A 13,250-nucleotide genomic window follows, 5' to 3' on the forward strand; every position below is an offset into this window, starting at 1 on the left:
AGGCAGGCTCTGAGGTCTGAGTTGGTGTCAGCTGAGAGCAGCTTTAGAAATGGGGTTTTGTTCTTCTCTGACACCTGAGCAGGGGTCCCCACGTTGCCCAGGCTGTGTGTGCATATTCACGTGCCCAAATCCTTCACAGTGGAAGTCACTGGAGTCACTTGGAAGTGAGACAAAGCACCCAGTGAGGCTGGTGGTCACACAGCAGGGCTGGACTCGGGCTCTCTGCCCACACCAACCTCCTCTGTCCTCCCATCCCTCAGTGCCACGGTGTCAGGAGCTGAGATCAGGCTGGCACAGTGGCCAGGGTCCTTCTCCCACAGGGCTTTTGTGTCCCTTGTCACAAGGGCAAATGGGATTTGTTACAATCTGAGCTCAGGTTGTCCCCAGAGTCGGTGTGCAGTTGGGTGCTGGGATGTGCTGGTTTGTGGTCACTTTGGGCTGTGGCAGAGATGGTGAGTCACAGCACCTGGCATCATTGAAAGCAAAAACTCTGGGATATGTGGGCTGAGTGCCTCTCATTGCCTGTTCCTCGTGCTTTCCCAGCTGTAATTTGCAAAATAAAAGCAGCTCTGATGCTCATACACTGATAAACAGCTTTAAAAGATTAAAGCAGAAGTGAACGTAGTCCAGGATCAGGAGCTGATGCCCACAAGTCTCGCTGAACCTCTACTATGAAACACAATAAAACACAGCAGCCAAACCTACCTTACCCAAGCCGTTTATAGCCAGGGCCTGAGTACAAAGGAGCACAACTCCTCTTCAGTCCTCTGGTGTTGTCCCCACCAAAGACATGGTTAAAATGTGCCAACAGAGCTGCACTCAGGTGATGCTCTGGCAGGGCTCCTGCTTCACCTGCACTATCTGGAGTGTTTAATGTTAGTATCGCTCTCGTTTCGACAGACTTGGCATTCCTCAGTGTTTTCTTGTTACAGAAATTTCCTTAAGCAGAAACTTTTTTCTTCAGAGTAATTTTTGGTTGATTATTACTTATATATGCAATTAGTGTAATTGCATCTGATTATGCAAATGTATTTAACCATATAATTAGAACATGGAGGGATGAAATATAATGCAGTTGGGAAACCTTTTGTAAAACTTTCCAGGCTCGGGACTGTGCGCAAGGTGGTTGTTATCTCTTGAATTGTAGGTTGGTAGACTGGAGATCTTGGTTCAGCATCCTGGCTAGTTTCAAAACATATTTTAAATATGGTATTAATTGCTCTTTAAAGCATGGCCTTCCTGGTGTGTAGCTTCTGTTTTTTACATGATATCAGGAGATCACTGCTGAGCTCAGCCTGTGTCTCATATGTGCATGTATATTTTACATCCATGAAAGAATCAGTCCTTCATCAGATGGAAACCCCAGATTCTGCCTTCAGATGAGAGAAGAGAGGAAAGCAGGACAAGCACAGAGTTGTGCACCTTGGGGTGCTTGTTGTCTGTAGCTCAGGGGCAGAACTAGCCCCAAAATCCCTTTGGAAGGCACCCTGCCTTGAAAAGGACTGAGGAGGAGGTAGAATGCTGCATTTTCCAGACTGTGGTCTGGAGATGTTTGTTGTCATTTGAGAAGTCTGGCAGGAGCAGGGGTCTGAACTTGCCTTTCAGATTTCTCACACAGTGCTTGAATTGCAAAAGCTGCTGTTCTTCCTCATTCCCTGGTTCCTGTTAAAGCTGTGCAAGGAGCTTCACACAGGTCATCAAAGCACCTTGCTTTAGATCTGATTTTCAGCTGTGGCACAACAGCCAGGCTCACTGCCAAGAGCTGTGGAGAGAAGAGGGGCTGGATGATTAGTGCAGGATTGAGTGATTCCTCAGCAAGGTGTGCTTGTCTGTGCCCTGACACAAGAGCCTTGTGAGCCCCAGGACAAAGCAAACATGGAGTGTGTGCAAAAAGCACCGACAGTGTGTTCTTATTTATCATTGAAGGTTGTGTTAATGTCTTCTGCTTCTTGTCAGAAATCAGTACCCAAAGTGATTACTGCCCCTTCCCAGGGAGGACACAGTCCAAATGAGCAGTCTGGTGTACACCTGCCTTGATTATCTCTGCAAAGTCTGCAGGGGTTTGCTTCTTTTCAGCTTCAGAGAGCTGCAACTCCTTATTGTCCTTTGCCTCTTGTGCTTTGGGCTGCCTTTTGGCCAGCGATGTCTGAAACTGGTTTTCACAGATGCCAAGATGCTCGTTTGCTTCTCCAAGGCCTGATTCCTGGCAGCAGCAGTGTGAGTGGAGATGGGCAGGAGGCAATCTCACCCTCAGGTGCTCTGCTTGGCGTGCCAGGGGTGGGCAGAGCTGAAATGTGGGCCAGCATGCTCTGAATTTAATCACTGCAGGGAAAATGAACCCTCTAGCTGCTCTCCCACCACAGCAGTGAGGCCCATCGATGGCTGGTGCATTATATCTGAAGTTCCGTGTGTTGCAAACTGCTTGTGGGGTTTGTGGTCAGCTCAGATGTTGCTCCAGTGCATGGCTGTGGTGGGACCCAAGTTCCCCTCAGACTTCTCCAGACCAAAGGTACTGGAGTGAGCTGTGTGGGCTTGGGGCAAGTGCCTTCCACATGTGTAAACAGGTGATGGGGTCAGGGTGGGGGGTGTGGAATTATTTCCCTCATATCAGGGTAGCAGTGCTTGGGGAAGTCCTGCAGAGTCGGGAGCACAGGAGACACTCCAGGATGGAAATACTCCTAGTCTGGGTAGCTTGGTGTGAGGAGACAGCTTTGGCTCTGGAAGGGACTCGCTGACCTGCTGTTTCTAAAATGTCATTCGAGGAGCTGTCCAGGACTTGGCAGCCCAGGCCAGGACATGCTGCTTCTCTCCTTAAAGGGAGTTTCTGCTGCTGTTGGCAGCAGTCGGAGCGGATTCTTCATCGTGGCCGTGGCCGTGCCGGGGGCACTGTCTGAACAGACACACACAAGACAGGGCTGGGTGTGCTGCCAGCTCTGCCCCAGGCAGGAGGGGATTCCTGGGTGGGCTGGGCCTCACCTGAGCTGATGGATGCTGGCGATGGGGATGACATCCCCTCTGCAGGCAGCCGGTCCTGGTACACGGATCCTTGCACTGACTGGAAAACCCGGCATGATTCCTGACCTTGCTGGTGTAGAGGAAAGCACTGAGCAGAGCTGCTGTGATCTTTGGGACCTCTCTCTGTGACAGTGCCTGTGGGTCTTGTGTGCTCGGGAGGTGCCTGCGGGGAGGGTCTCAGTGTGACAGCCCTGATGCTCCCCGTGGGGGATTCCAGCCATGAGCTTTTGAAGCCTCTGGCTGAATTGCTGCCTGAGCCCTTTCTGTGCAAATGCTCATCACAGTTACTGTTCGCTGGGATTCCTTTACTGCAATGGCCCCTGGGGCCTCAGCACGGGGCAGGTGTGTTCTCAGGGACACAGAGGAGAAGCAGCAGCATTCCTCTTAACCTGCAACTGCAACGAAGCATAAAGTCACTTTTCTAGAGCCTGTAGCAAATTTGGGAAATGAAGCTGGATTTGCTGTGGCTCAGGGCCTTTTAGCCTCCCCATCCTTTCTGACAGGAACATTTCTAGTTAGCCAAGAGGATGGACCAGGCAGTAAACTAGATTTACAGCTTTTTATTTTTCAAACAATGCTTTGGAATACTTTATTGAGCAGCAAAACGAATTGCATCTGCTCATCTCCCACTCCCACATAAAATACAGAGAGGTTTTCACCAGGATCATATTCCTTTCAAAAGGGTTTTTTTGTACCATTCTCTGCTCAGTGCCAGTCTGGGAAACATGTGCAGCCATTTGATAAATATATTGTGAAAATCATGGTTGAAGTGGCAGCCTGCCTGCAGCAGAGGAATAGCTACAGGGAAAAATGGTAAATAAGATATCTGTAAGTAAATTAATTTTGCTCATATAAGCTTGTTTGCAGCTTTGGTTTGTGTCTGCAGCATTATGCTCTGCTCTGGAGCAGGTGTTCAGTGTTCTGGGGGATCAGCAGGGACAGCAAAGCTGCGCAGGAGCTGGGAGATGGTGGTGGTAGAATTTCTGTTTTGCTGGGATTTCCCGTCACAGCAAGGTATGCTTGTGCCACAGTCTGAAAAACTGCAAATCCGCCATTGATTTAGCCTTGCAGAAATTAATAGTTGCCTTTTGTACCGAGTTTATGCACAATGAGACCAGGCTGTGCATAACTGATTTGCTTATTCGGAAATCTTTGCTTTCCAATTCAGTTTTGGAGGATTTATCAGTGAAAAGGAATCCTTCAAAAGAGCAGAACTTGAAACAAAGCCCAGCTCTACAGATGAACAATTATTTTCTTTAAAGTCTCGCTGGATTTTTTAGCTTGCTTTTTGCAGCACTGTATTATTTGTTTCAACAATGTATGGGTCTGTTTCTTTTGATGGACTAATTTGTGGGGTTTATCTTCAGTTTATCTAGTCCAGTTGTCAGTTAACTGAAGATTTATTTTGCAGCCTGTGCTGTGGGTTACAGCTGAGCAAGCTTGCTTCAGCTTTTGAGGGGGAGACACCCTGGGTGCCTGGTCTGGGTGGTGAGGAGCTGCTCAGGTGACTGACGGAAGCATCACTGTTTGCTGGGCTGCTCTTCCCAGTGCTCCTGGCCCGTTTTTTCCTGCTGGCTGAGCAGCACGAGACTCACAAATGTTCAGTCCAGGTGGGTGGTTTGTGGGCTTTCATGCCCAGCCACACAGCAACACGGGCACATTCTTCATTCCCCTTCATCCCACATATGGGGAAAACCTCGTGGCAGGAGGAGGGAAGAAGGTTTAGGAGCTGCAGGCTTCAGCAGCAGATTAATTTTCCTCTTGGTGCTGCCTAGGAGTGAGGTGAGCTGTGACTGTCCAGGGGCTAAAGCTGCATCAAGGAAAGGCCTCGGGTTTGTTTCTCTCTAGGCAGAAGAAACAGGTTTTAGCTCAGGGTGACCTTGGAGGTTTCCTCCTATCCCTTGGGCGAGCTGGGTTAAATGGTTGGAAGCGTTTTTGCTCCCTCCTTGCCTTCCTTTGGAATGGTTTCCATGATGTACCAGCCTGCCAGGAGAGCTGCAGCCCAGCCCTGGCAGAGGCTGCTGACAGCAGGGATGTGGCTGGTGCTTTCCTGGCTGTGCAGAGCAGCCCTGGGAAGCCCAGATCCACAGGCAGGGCTGGAGGCTGATCGTGCTTCCCTGGGGCTGAGGAGATGACCTTCCCCTAGAGCCAAGCATCCCACGTGTGTCATTGGGAAACGTGCTGCTCCGCAGGCTCTGCAGTGCAGGGAAAGCCTCTGCAGAGAAGGGAGCTGACTGCAGGCCTGCACTTGCCCTGACCTGATGCTCCTTGTTTAGCTCAGAAGCTGTCCAGACTTCACAAAAACGTTTTGCAGACAGCAAATCCTTGGTGGGCTCTCCGCAAATCGTTTTTGAAGGGTCACTGCTGACTTGCTGGTTTGCAGCCTGGGTTTGGGGGTTTGGAGGAAGGCAGAGGGGAGGCTCGTGCTGCTTTGCCCCAGGTTTGTGGGACCACATGCAGTGTGTGCTGGGCTGAACCCCACAACCCTTCCCTCACTGCTGAGAGCCACCCCCAGTGCCTGCGCCCTGGCTCCAAAGGGGATTTGTGCTTTGGGATTGGCATGTTTAAATATAGTTTTAATAGAAGCTTTTAAAGCTGATCTCACCATTTCATTAGTGTTTTGAGTGAGTGACACTTCTGTCAATTTGTTTCAAGCAAGCCTGCAGAAAAGACAGGACGGGGGAAAGGAGGTGAAGAGTGGAGAGGAATATCAGACTTGGATATTCCCTCTCTGTGACACCGAGTGCCCAGCGTGTGTCCCTGATTGGCACAAGACCTGGGGTGAAGCCTCCAGCCGAGATCTTAATCTGGTTTCCTCATTGATATAAAAGGTTGCTTGAGCTTGGCTGCCATGGGGGACTCAGGAGGTCATCCCTGTGCAGCAGAGTTCACTGTGGTGTGCTTAACTGAGCACTGCTGGGTAGCTTTGAGCCCAGCTCAGCCTGTGCTCCTGGGCAAGGGCTGTGTGTGTTCCCAGGCTGATGCTGGATGGGGCTCTTTGGACTCGCTGACCCCCACCCTGCCCTCATGTAAATGAAATGTAGATGCAGGTGTCACCTGGCTTGCAGGGGGTTTATGCACAACCTGCTTTGAATACAGAGAACCACAGGTTGCAACATTTCAGGGTTAAGCCTACTCTGGAATTCACTGGATGCAGGCCAGGATGCTGTGAGTAAAGCCAAGTACTCCCCCACTATCCCCAGAAGCTGGGCACAGGGATGAAATGATGCAGTGCTGCATCTTCAGAGGTGATTAAGTGTTGACAGCCATGTGCTGCAGAGGATCATTTCCTGCTCTGCACTGTGCTGGGAAGACTGAAATTAGCATCCAGGAAACAGCAATTTTATGCAGCAGTTTTAGCTTTGTATTGCACTTTTGTGTTCTGTAGGTCTTTTCCCAAAGAAAAACTGATTCCCACCACACTTTAATCATTAAGCATTGTTGATTTGCAACTCACTTTAGATTTTATACACGGTGGGCAGCAAGATTAACATGTGTTTGCACACAGACTGCAACTGTGTAGGGCCAGGGGCGACCCTGGAACCAGATTTGCTTTTAAATTCTGCTTTTGCTAACCAAAAGTGTAGAAAATCACCAGGCTTGGCCGTTCTGTGACACTCTCTAAGACCCTACAGGGCAGCAGAGAGACTACAGGGGAGCCCTAAATGGCTGTGGAGTTGTTGTTCTGCCCGTTGGGTTTGAGTACATGCCAGAAGCTCTTGTATCCTATAAATAAGAATTCAAGAGGTCGAAAGTTCGGCCCTTGGCCCTCAGCTGTTGGGATGCTTCTCCCAGTATTGTAAGCTCTGGTTGTCTGTAGGTCTGGCTACAGAAGGAGAAGTTCTCTTTAGCTGTGTCACTTGTTACACATCAGATAAAATCTCATTTTTATCTCTTTCCTGCCTAGCTCAATGCCTGGGTTTGCCTTTCAGTCTGAGTGTTTGTTCCCTGTTTACAGCCTGCCAGTGTTTTGCCTTCAGGCTTTCTTGCATGCTGGAAGAAGCCAGGGGTGACTGGTTTGGTTATGTGTTATGTGTGTTGAGTGAAGATTATTATTCAGTTTGCCTCTGTTTGTGATTCCTCTCAGGTATTTCATGGAGCCTTTGAGCACTAACATCACTGCTCTCTGCGTGACCATCTGAGACCAAACGAGCTGGACACAGCCATGGGGGACTCTCCAGCAAATGTCATGGATGGAGCCATGGACACACAGACTGAACTGGTGGAGAGGGTGGCAGCCATAGAGGTGTCTGTTGTCGCAGACAAAAGTGACCAAAATGGTGAAGACAACCCTGAAGAAAATGACACAGTCTTTTCTGATAACATAAAGGACATCCAAAGAAACGGAGTCAGCAGTGACGTGGGAATCAATGAATTTCTGCCTTCCCAACAGTCAGGAGATGCTCCCTTGAGGCATGTTCCCAAGAAACCTCTAACTAGACCTGGTCTATCAAGTAGGAAGCTGTCCCTTCAGGAAAGATCATCGGGAGGTTATTTGGCTTCTAGCAACACTCCAGGTTGTGGTCCTTATGCCACAGGGCCATCACCACGTATAGTCAGGAGACCAACCATAGAGTCCAATCGGGTCTCCATATCAGACTCTGAGGTAGGCATGTTCTCCCCTACAGCTGAGGTGTTGAGGTAAGGTAAGTCCTTCTCAGGTGGTAATGGGAGCCTTCAGTCTTCTGGAGTAGTACATCTGAAAGCAATGTTATTTCTAACGGGGGGCAAAATATCCCTGGAACCAGGGATCACATGAGCTTGGAATTGGAGAGCTCTGCTGGGTGCAGCCCTGGCCCTGACATTTGGCTCCTTTAGCCCTCACCTGCCTGGGGTAAGGTGACCATGTTAAGGGACCATGGCCCCTGTGTCGTGGTAGCACGTGGGAAGTCTCCCAGGTTGTTCGGAGAAAAGGCTGTGGCCAAATGACTTTGCTCTTGTGTCCCTGCTGTAGGTGCCCTTTGGGAATTTACCAGTCACAACAGCTTTGCTGATGGTATTTTATGGATTTAAACTTCTGGAGATTATGTATCTGCTATTGTGTTTTGCCATAATTGAAGGCATGATTTAATTTTATAAAGAGCTTAAATGCCTGGCTCCTGTCAGGGTTTTCTTTTCTCTTTAAAGCATTTGTAACATCAGTGGTTATGGAAGGCCATGACCCTGCTCTCCTTCAGAGGAGTATCTGGGTGGCTGTGGTTGTTCTGCAGCTGCTCTCCTGGTCCCAGACCTGCCCTGGAGGAGCTGTGACATGCTGTCAGTGGTCGAGTGTCTTGATGGAAGTGGGTGATGGTTGGAATTCCCAGTGCTGGATGTGCTGTAGCGGGGCGGGTGGGGAGCAGAGGGGCTGCTCAGACCACGCTGCCCCAGTGTCATGACCTAGATGCCTGCAGGGACCCAAATCACTGCAGTTTAGACTTCTGCCAGTGTGGGTCCAAGGCACCTGGAGCTTAACATCTTGGTGTTCCCCTTTTGAGAAGTGCATGTTTTCCCCTTGCACATCTGAGAGGGTGGTGGTGCACACCAAATCAGCCCTTGTCCTCTGGGCAGTTGTGCAAGTCACATCAGCTGTGGGATGGGTGGTGCATCCCCAGCTGATTAGAGGATACATGCAGAAGGTGCACTGCAGAGACTGCAGCTCCTTTGACAGCAGCCATATGCTTTAATAAGGGAGGCAGGGGGGGAAAGGAGCCAGTTCTTGGAAGCAGGACGTGACTTGAGTGCCAGCTCTCCCATCCTGCAGTGCTGTGACTGTGCCAGGAGTGAGGCTTTTCTGAAATCTTTCAACATAACTGCAGTCAAGTGTGACTGGCACATTCCCATCTGCAAGCAAATTCAAAGTACTCCGTCCTCTTCCACAGCATCTGCATCCTGAGGAGCAAAGGTTACTGCCTGGGGGTGGGAAGTGCTTAGTTTGAAATGCAGATGTGGAGCCCTTGTGTCCCTGCTCCTGCAGCAGCTCTTTGCACAGTGCTGCCTTTTTCATGGTCACTTTGATATCACTGAGGGAGCACTGCTGTGGTGCAGCAGAGCTGTGCTCATTGGAAACCATCATTCATATTAATGGGGAATGGCTGTGGTGGTAAGAGTGGGAAGGGAGCCTGGGAGAGCTGGGAACTTTCTGAGGTGGGTGCTTGCTCTCACAGAGGTGCTCTCAGGAGCTGTGCTGCTCCTTCCCAATTTACAGGGATAGCATCTGTATCCTATAAAGAACAGAAGGCTTAGGAAAATGCATGCTTGGGCGCAGGGTAAAATCTGAGGCTGGGCACCGAATCATGAGCAATGTGTGACAGCAAGGTGAGTGCGCAGGGTGACCAGTGTGACCTTTGCTTCTGCCAAGGGGCTGTTAAAGGGTTGTTGTGGTGGTGGCTGTTAGAGGCACTGCTAGTCCTGATCTGAGCTGTGCAGCTGAGAGAGACAGCAGGGAACTCTGAAAGAAACGGAGAGCAGGTCTTTTGCTCTCTTGTCAGGGATTCTGAAAGTTACCAGGGTCTCCATGTTGAGGCTTTTGGTCCTATTGGGGATTAAATCAGCCCTAAATGAGAAATACAATCATGGTGCACTTGGCAGCAGCTGCTGCTGGGTGTCTGTTGGTCGCTCTGCTATGCAGACCCTGATGGGTCACTGACAAGACCCAGCTCACCAGGCCCAGCATTGCCCTGAGCTGCCTGCAAATGACTCTCTGGCACGCCTTGTTCTAGGCAAGCTGCACATTTGTATTCCAGTCAGTGCCTCTCACCTGCTTAAAGCCCTTCTGGAGTTGGTTCTTTCCCCTTGCTTTGGCATCCTCAGTCAGTGCATTCCAGTAGCAGAACATCCATTGCTCCAGCTCGTGGCCACTGCCCGGGTGAGTTACAGTCTGTGCAAAGCTGGAGGTGAAGTTCAGGAGCATTCAGGCTTTATCAGTGGCCATGAGCAGGCAGCGTCTGTCAGGAGCAGGGATGGATGGCACAGCTGCATGCCACAATTTCCTGTTGTGCTGATAGCCATCTCAGACTGAGTCTGCTTCCCTCTCCAGCAGGATGGCAGCTCAGTGCCTGGCTGTCATTGATGCTGTATCCTGGGCTGATCTGGAGAAATGATGGAGAGATGTGAAGACAGAGTATGGAGATACAGCAGAGCTGAATGCCCTGCTTTCACTGATGAATTATGGAAGAACATTGTGTTCTCTTAGAGAGATACTGCTGAGCTTTTTAATGCTGGTTTAATATTTATTCACAGGCTGAGAGAGGAAAAGTTCTGTTCAGGGATCAAGAGGGCCAAGAGCTGAAGCTGAGCATGTGAGGCTGAGGGAGGATTTACCAAGTGACAGCAGCAGGCAGTGAGCTGGGGCTGTCCTGTCACTGGGACCTCTTCCACAGACACCTGCCTTTGGAGCACAGCTTTTGGATTTGATATTTGGACAGGTGGGGCAGCTCCTGGGCTGGCGGGGCTGCAGCAGGGCTGGGGCTTGTTGTCTTGCACAAAGACTATTCCCAGAGACAGCAATTAGCCAACTGCCCTTGGACAAAGAGTTGGCTGCTGCTGGTGTCTCGCAGCCACTGCTGCAAGTCTGGGTTTGCAGTTTTTACTCTGCGAGAGAAGTAACGTGCTCTGCTCTCCCAGCAGTGTTACTGTGCTCTTAATTAACCTGCTCTGTCATTTCTCTATCAAAAATGGGTCTGTAATTTTAAAAGTTCCCTGTTTGTTCCCCTCCTTTCTTAGATTATTCATGGCCTATGTCCTGGAAGGCTCTCTCAGTGCTGCCTTCCCTGGCAGGAGTGCCTGATGGGATTTCTGCTGCCTTGCTGCCTATCAGTGCTTTGCTCTGACAAGGGAATGGCTTTGCCTTTAGCTGTGGCACAGAAGTGATTAAGCTGAAGCTATTAAGGGTACATAAAGCTGCAGAGCTGAGGCACAGGCCCTGGAGTTTAGGCCCACTTTGCCTCTGCTGATGTGATGTTCCCAGCTCCTGCTCAGTGCTGGCAGCAGGGCAAGAGGAGAGGATTTTCTGGAGGCTGCTAAAAGCAGCTTCTGCTTTGGTGCCCAGATGATGCCCTTGTGTTTGCATGTACCAGGGAAAGACTCTGAAGATGTTTGTACATGGGCATCTTGTCCCTATGTGACTGATGGAGCTTGTCCCATCTAGAACAGCAGGTCTTGGACCTGTGAAAGGGGAGAGGTGCTGGGTGTTGGAATGAGGCATTTGAAAGTGCAGTGCTGGTGGGTTTAGTTTGGGTTTGGCTTTTTTTTTTTTTTTTAATTCTGCTGTTTTAAAGCAACCTTTTTGCTAGCCAAGAAAATCTTACTTGCAGAGTGGCTGGGAGAAGAATAAAAGATGTCTTTTTTTCAGGCTTTCTCCCCAGAGCTGCCAGCACAGTTAATTGCTTTATACAGTCTCTTCTCCAGTCTCTTCCAGTTGAATTTCCTTTCCCTTTCACATGTTCCCTTCCTCTCCCTGAATCCCAGTTCCCCCTGCCCTGGTGTCCACGTTCTCTCTCCACCCTCTGGGATCAGTAGGGGACCGTTCCAGGTGTCCCTGCAGTCATGGTAATCAGCTGCAGCCATGTGTGCTTCAGCAGGAGTGGAGAGGATGAGTCAGGCCAGTGCCTTCTCCCTCCTTGGAGATGCTCCTGGCCTGTGGATGCAGGGAGGAGAAGGAGCTGACAAAGGGAATTTTCCTATGCTGAATGTCCTTGGCTTACTCCAGAGGCATGGAAAATAAATCACTTCTTTGTCCTTTCTTTCCTTGGCTTTCTCCATCTTGACCATGGCCCCCTGCTTGTTTGGCCAACTGGTTTGAAGCAACTGGTGTGAAGAGCTGAGAGGCAGTGCCTTGGTGCTCGGCTGATCAGGTCTCACACTCCTCCAGGGCCTGGGAGCTGCCTGGTTTTCTTCAGAAAGTGATTTCCTTGCTGTGCACAAGGATAAACTCAAGTGGGACCAGGGTAGAGGCAGGAACTGAGCTCCTACTCAGCATGGGCTGAGAGCTTCCCCTTCCAGCCCCACAAGTCACCCAGATGAATTTCTTCTAGAGGCCTTACTGTGGTGTTCAGACTAGAGCTCTTGAAAAGATTAAAGACACTTGGGAAACATTTCTTCAAAGAAGACTCCCCCACACTGCTCATTTCTTTTCCTTGGATTAATTAACCTTTACTTAAAGTTGCATTTCCAACTTGTCTAAGGGTATGGTTTGAGAGAAGGAGAAAGCCCAAAGCTGCAGCTGGAGAGGGGCTGGGAAGGGTCAGCCTTGCTCCCATGAGTCCCAGGCTCCTGCATCAGCTCTGGGGTCTCAGGTGGGTGAGCCCCAGGGCTGTGCTCTCTGCCCAGCCAGGGCCAGTGCACTGCAGCAGGGCTGGGCTTTCTTTTTGCATTTCTTTTTGGATGTTGTTTCAAAATCTGTTTATTTTCTTACCACCACGAGATCTGGGCTTCCTGTCTGTCCTCCTGTGTCCCTGAAGAACTTTCTAATTTGAATTCCCTCAGTACCCATTTTCTGGCTTTTATTTTCATTTTGCCTGTTTTCAGAACTGCCTTCACTTCCTCTTCTAGGCAGGATGAGTTTAAACCAGTGTTTCCTCATTTTTCTTCCATGCCTCTCTTTAAGGTGTATCTCTGAATTGCTGAAAATTCTTTTCAGATTGGGGAGTTTGGCTTTGTTTAGGAGACAAAAATCTCCATTATATATCTGTTCTCCATTACATGTATGTAGGCCGCCTGTTTGCAGAAATGTCTGCTTTTGGAAGGCAGCTCTGGTTCTCCCTTCCCAGCCATGCATCTCCCCTGGGACAGCACAGGCTCAATTCTCAGTTTCTCAGGGTTTCTGTCACCCAGTGGTGGCCACGGTGGATTTCTGGAACTGGACCTGGGCCTGGACTGCACTGTGCTTTATGATTTTTGACCAATTTTTGTTTTCTGTGGCATTGATTCCTCCCCCTTCCTCTCTTGACTAATTCCTTGGACATGTTAACACGGAGGGCATCTTGTTTTTTAAGGTGAAACAATTATTGCACACTTGGACTGGCTCAGTCTAATTTGGTGACAGCTTTTCATTAAAGGACCTCATTAAGGTTCTTGCTCTGTTTGTATTTATCAGCAGCTGCAAATACATTGCTGTGATGAAATCAAGAGAATTGTACAATGTTATCTTAAAGAAACACTTGGCCCAGAGATAGGTGTTTTTCTCTGATAAAGGAAAAGGATAATTATCCCACTTCCTGCAGGAGAACCAAATAATAGAATAACAGCCCTTCCAG

At 49.5% G+C, this 13,250-nt stretch overlaps 1 protein-coding gene across 3 annotated transcripts in view; it reads left to right on the forward strand.

The window, feature by feature from the left end:
• CAMKK1 (calcium/calmodulin dependent protein kinase kinase 1) overlaps positions 1 to 13,250 on the forward strand; it is a 94,546-nt gene that overhangs the window by 31,400 nt on the left and 49,896 nt on the right. For all 3 annotated transcript variants that reach the window (XM_066201858.1, XM_066201860.1, XM_066201859.1), the window contains exon 2: positions 7,103 to 7,621. In XM_066201858.1, the coding sequence (XP_066057955.1) occupies positions 7,181 to 7,621 (441 nt within the window). In that variant the 5' untranslated portion in view covers positions 7,103 to 7,180. The remainder of the gene's footprint in view (positions 1 to 7,102; positions 7,622 to 13,250) is intronic.

The sequence above is a fragment of the Chamaea fasciata genome, unplaced genomic scaffold, assembly GCF_029207755.1.
Source record: "Chamaea fasciata isolate MVZ Bird 193981 ecotype frontalis unplaced genomic scaffold, bChaFas1.0.hap1 SCAF_21, whole genome shotgun sequence".
NCBI lineage: Eukaryota > Metazoa > Chordata > Aves > Passeriformes > Sylviidae > Chamaea > Chamaea fasciata.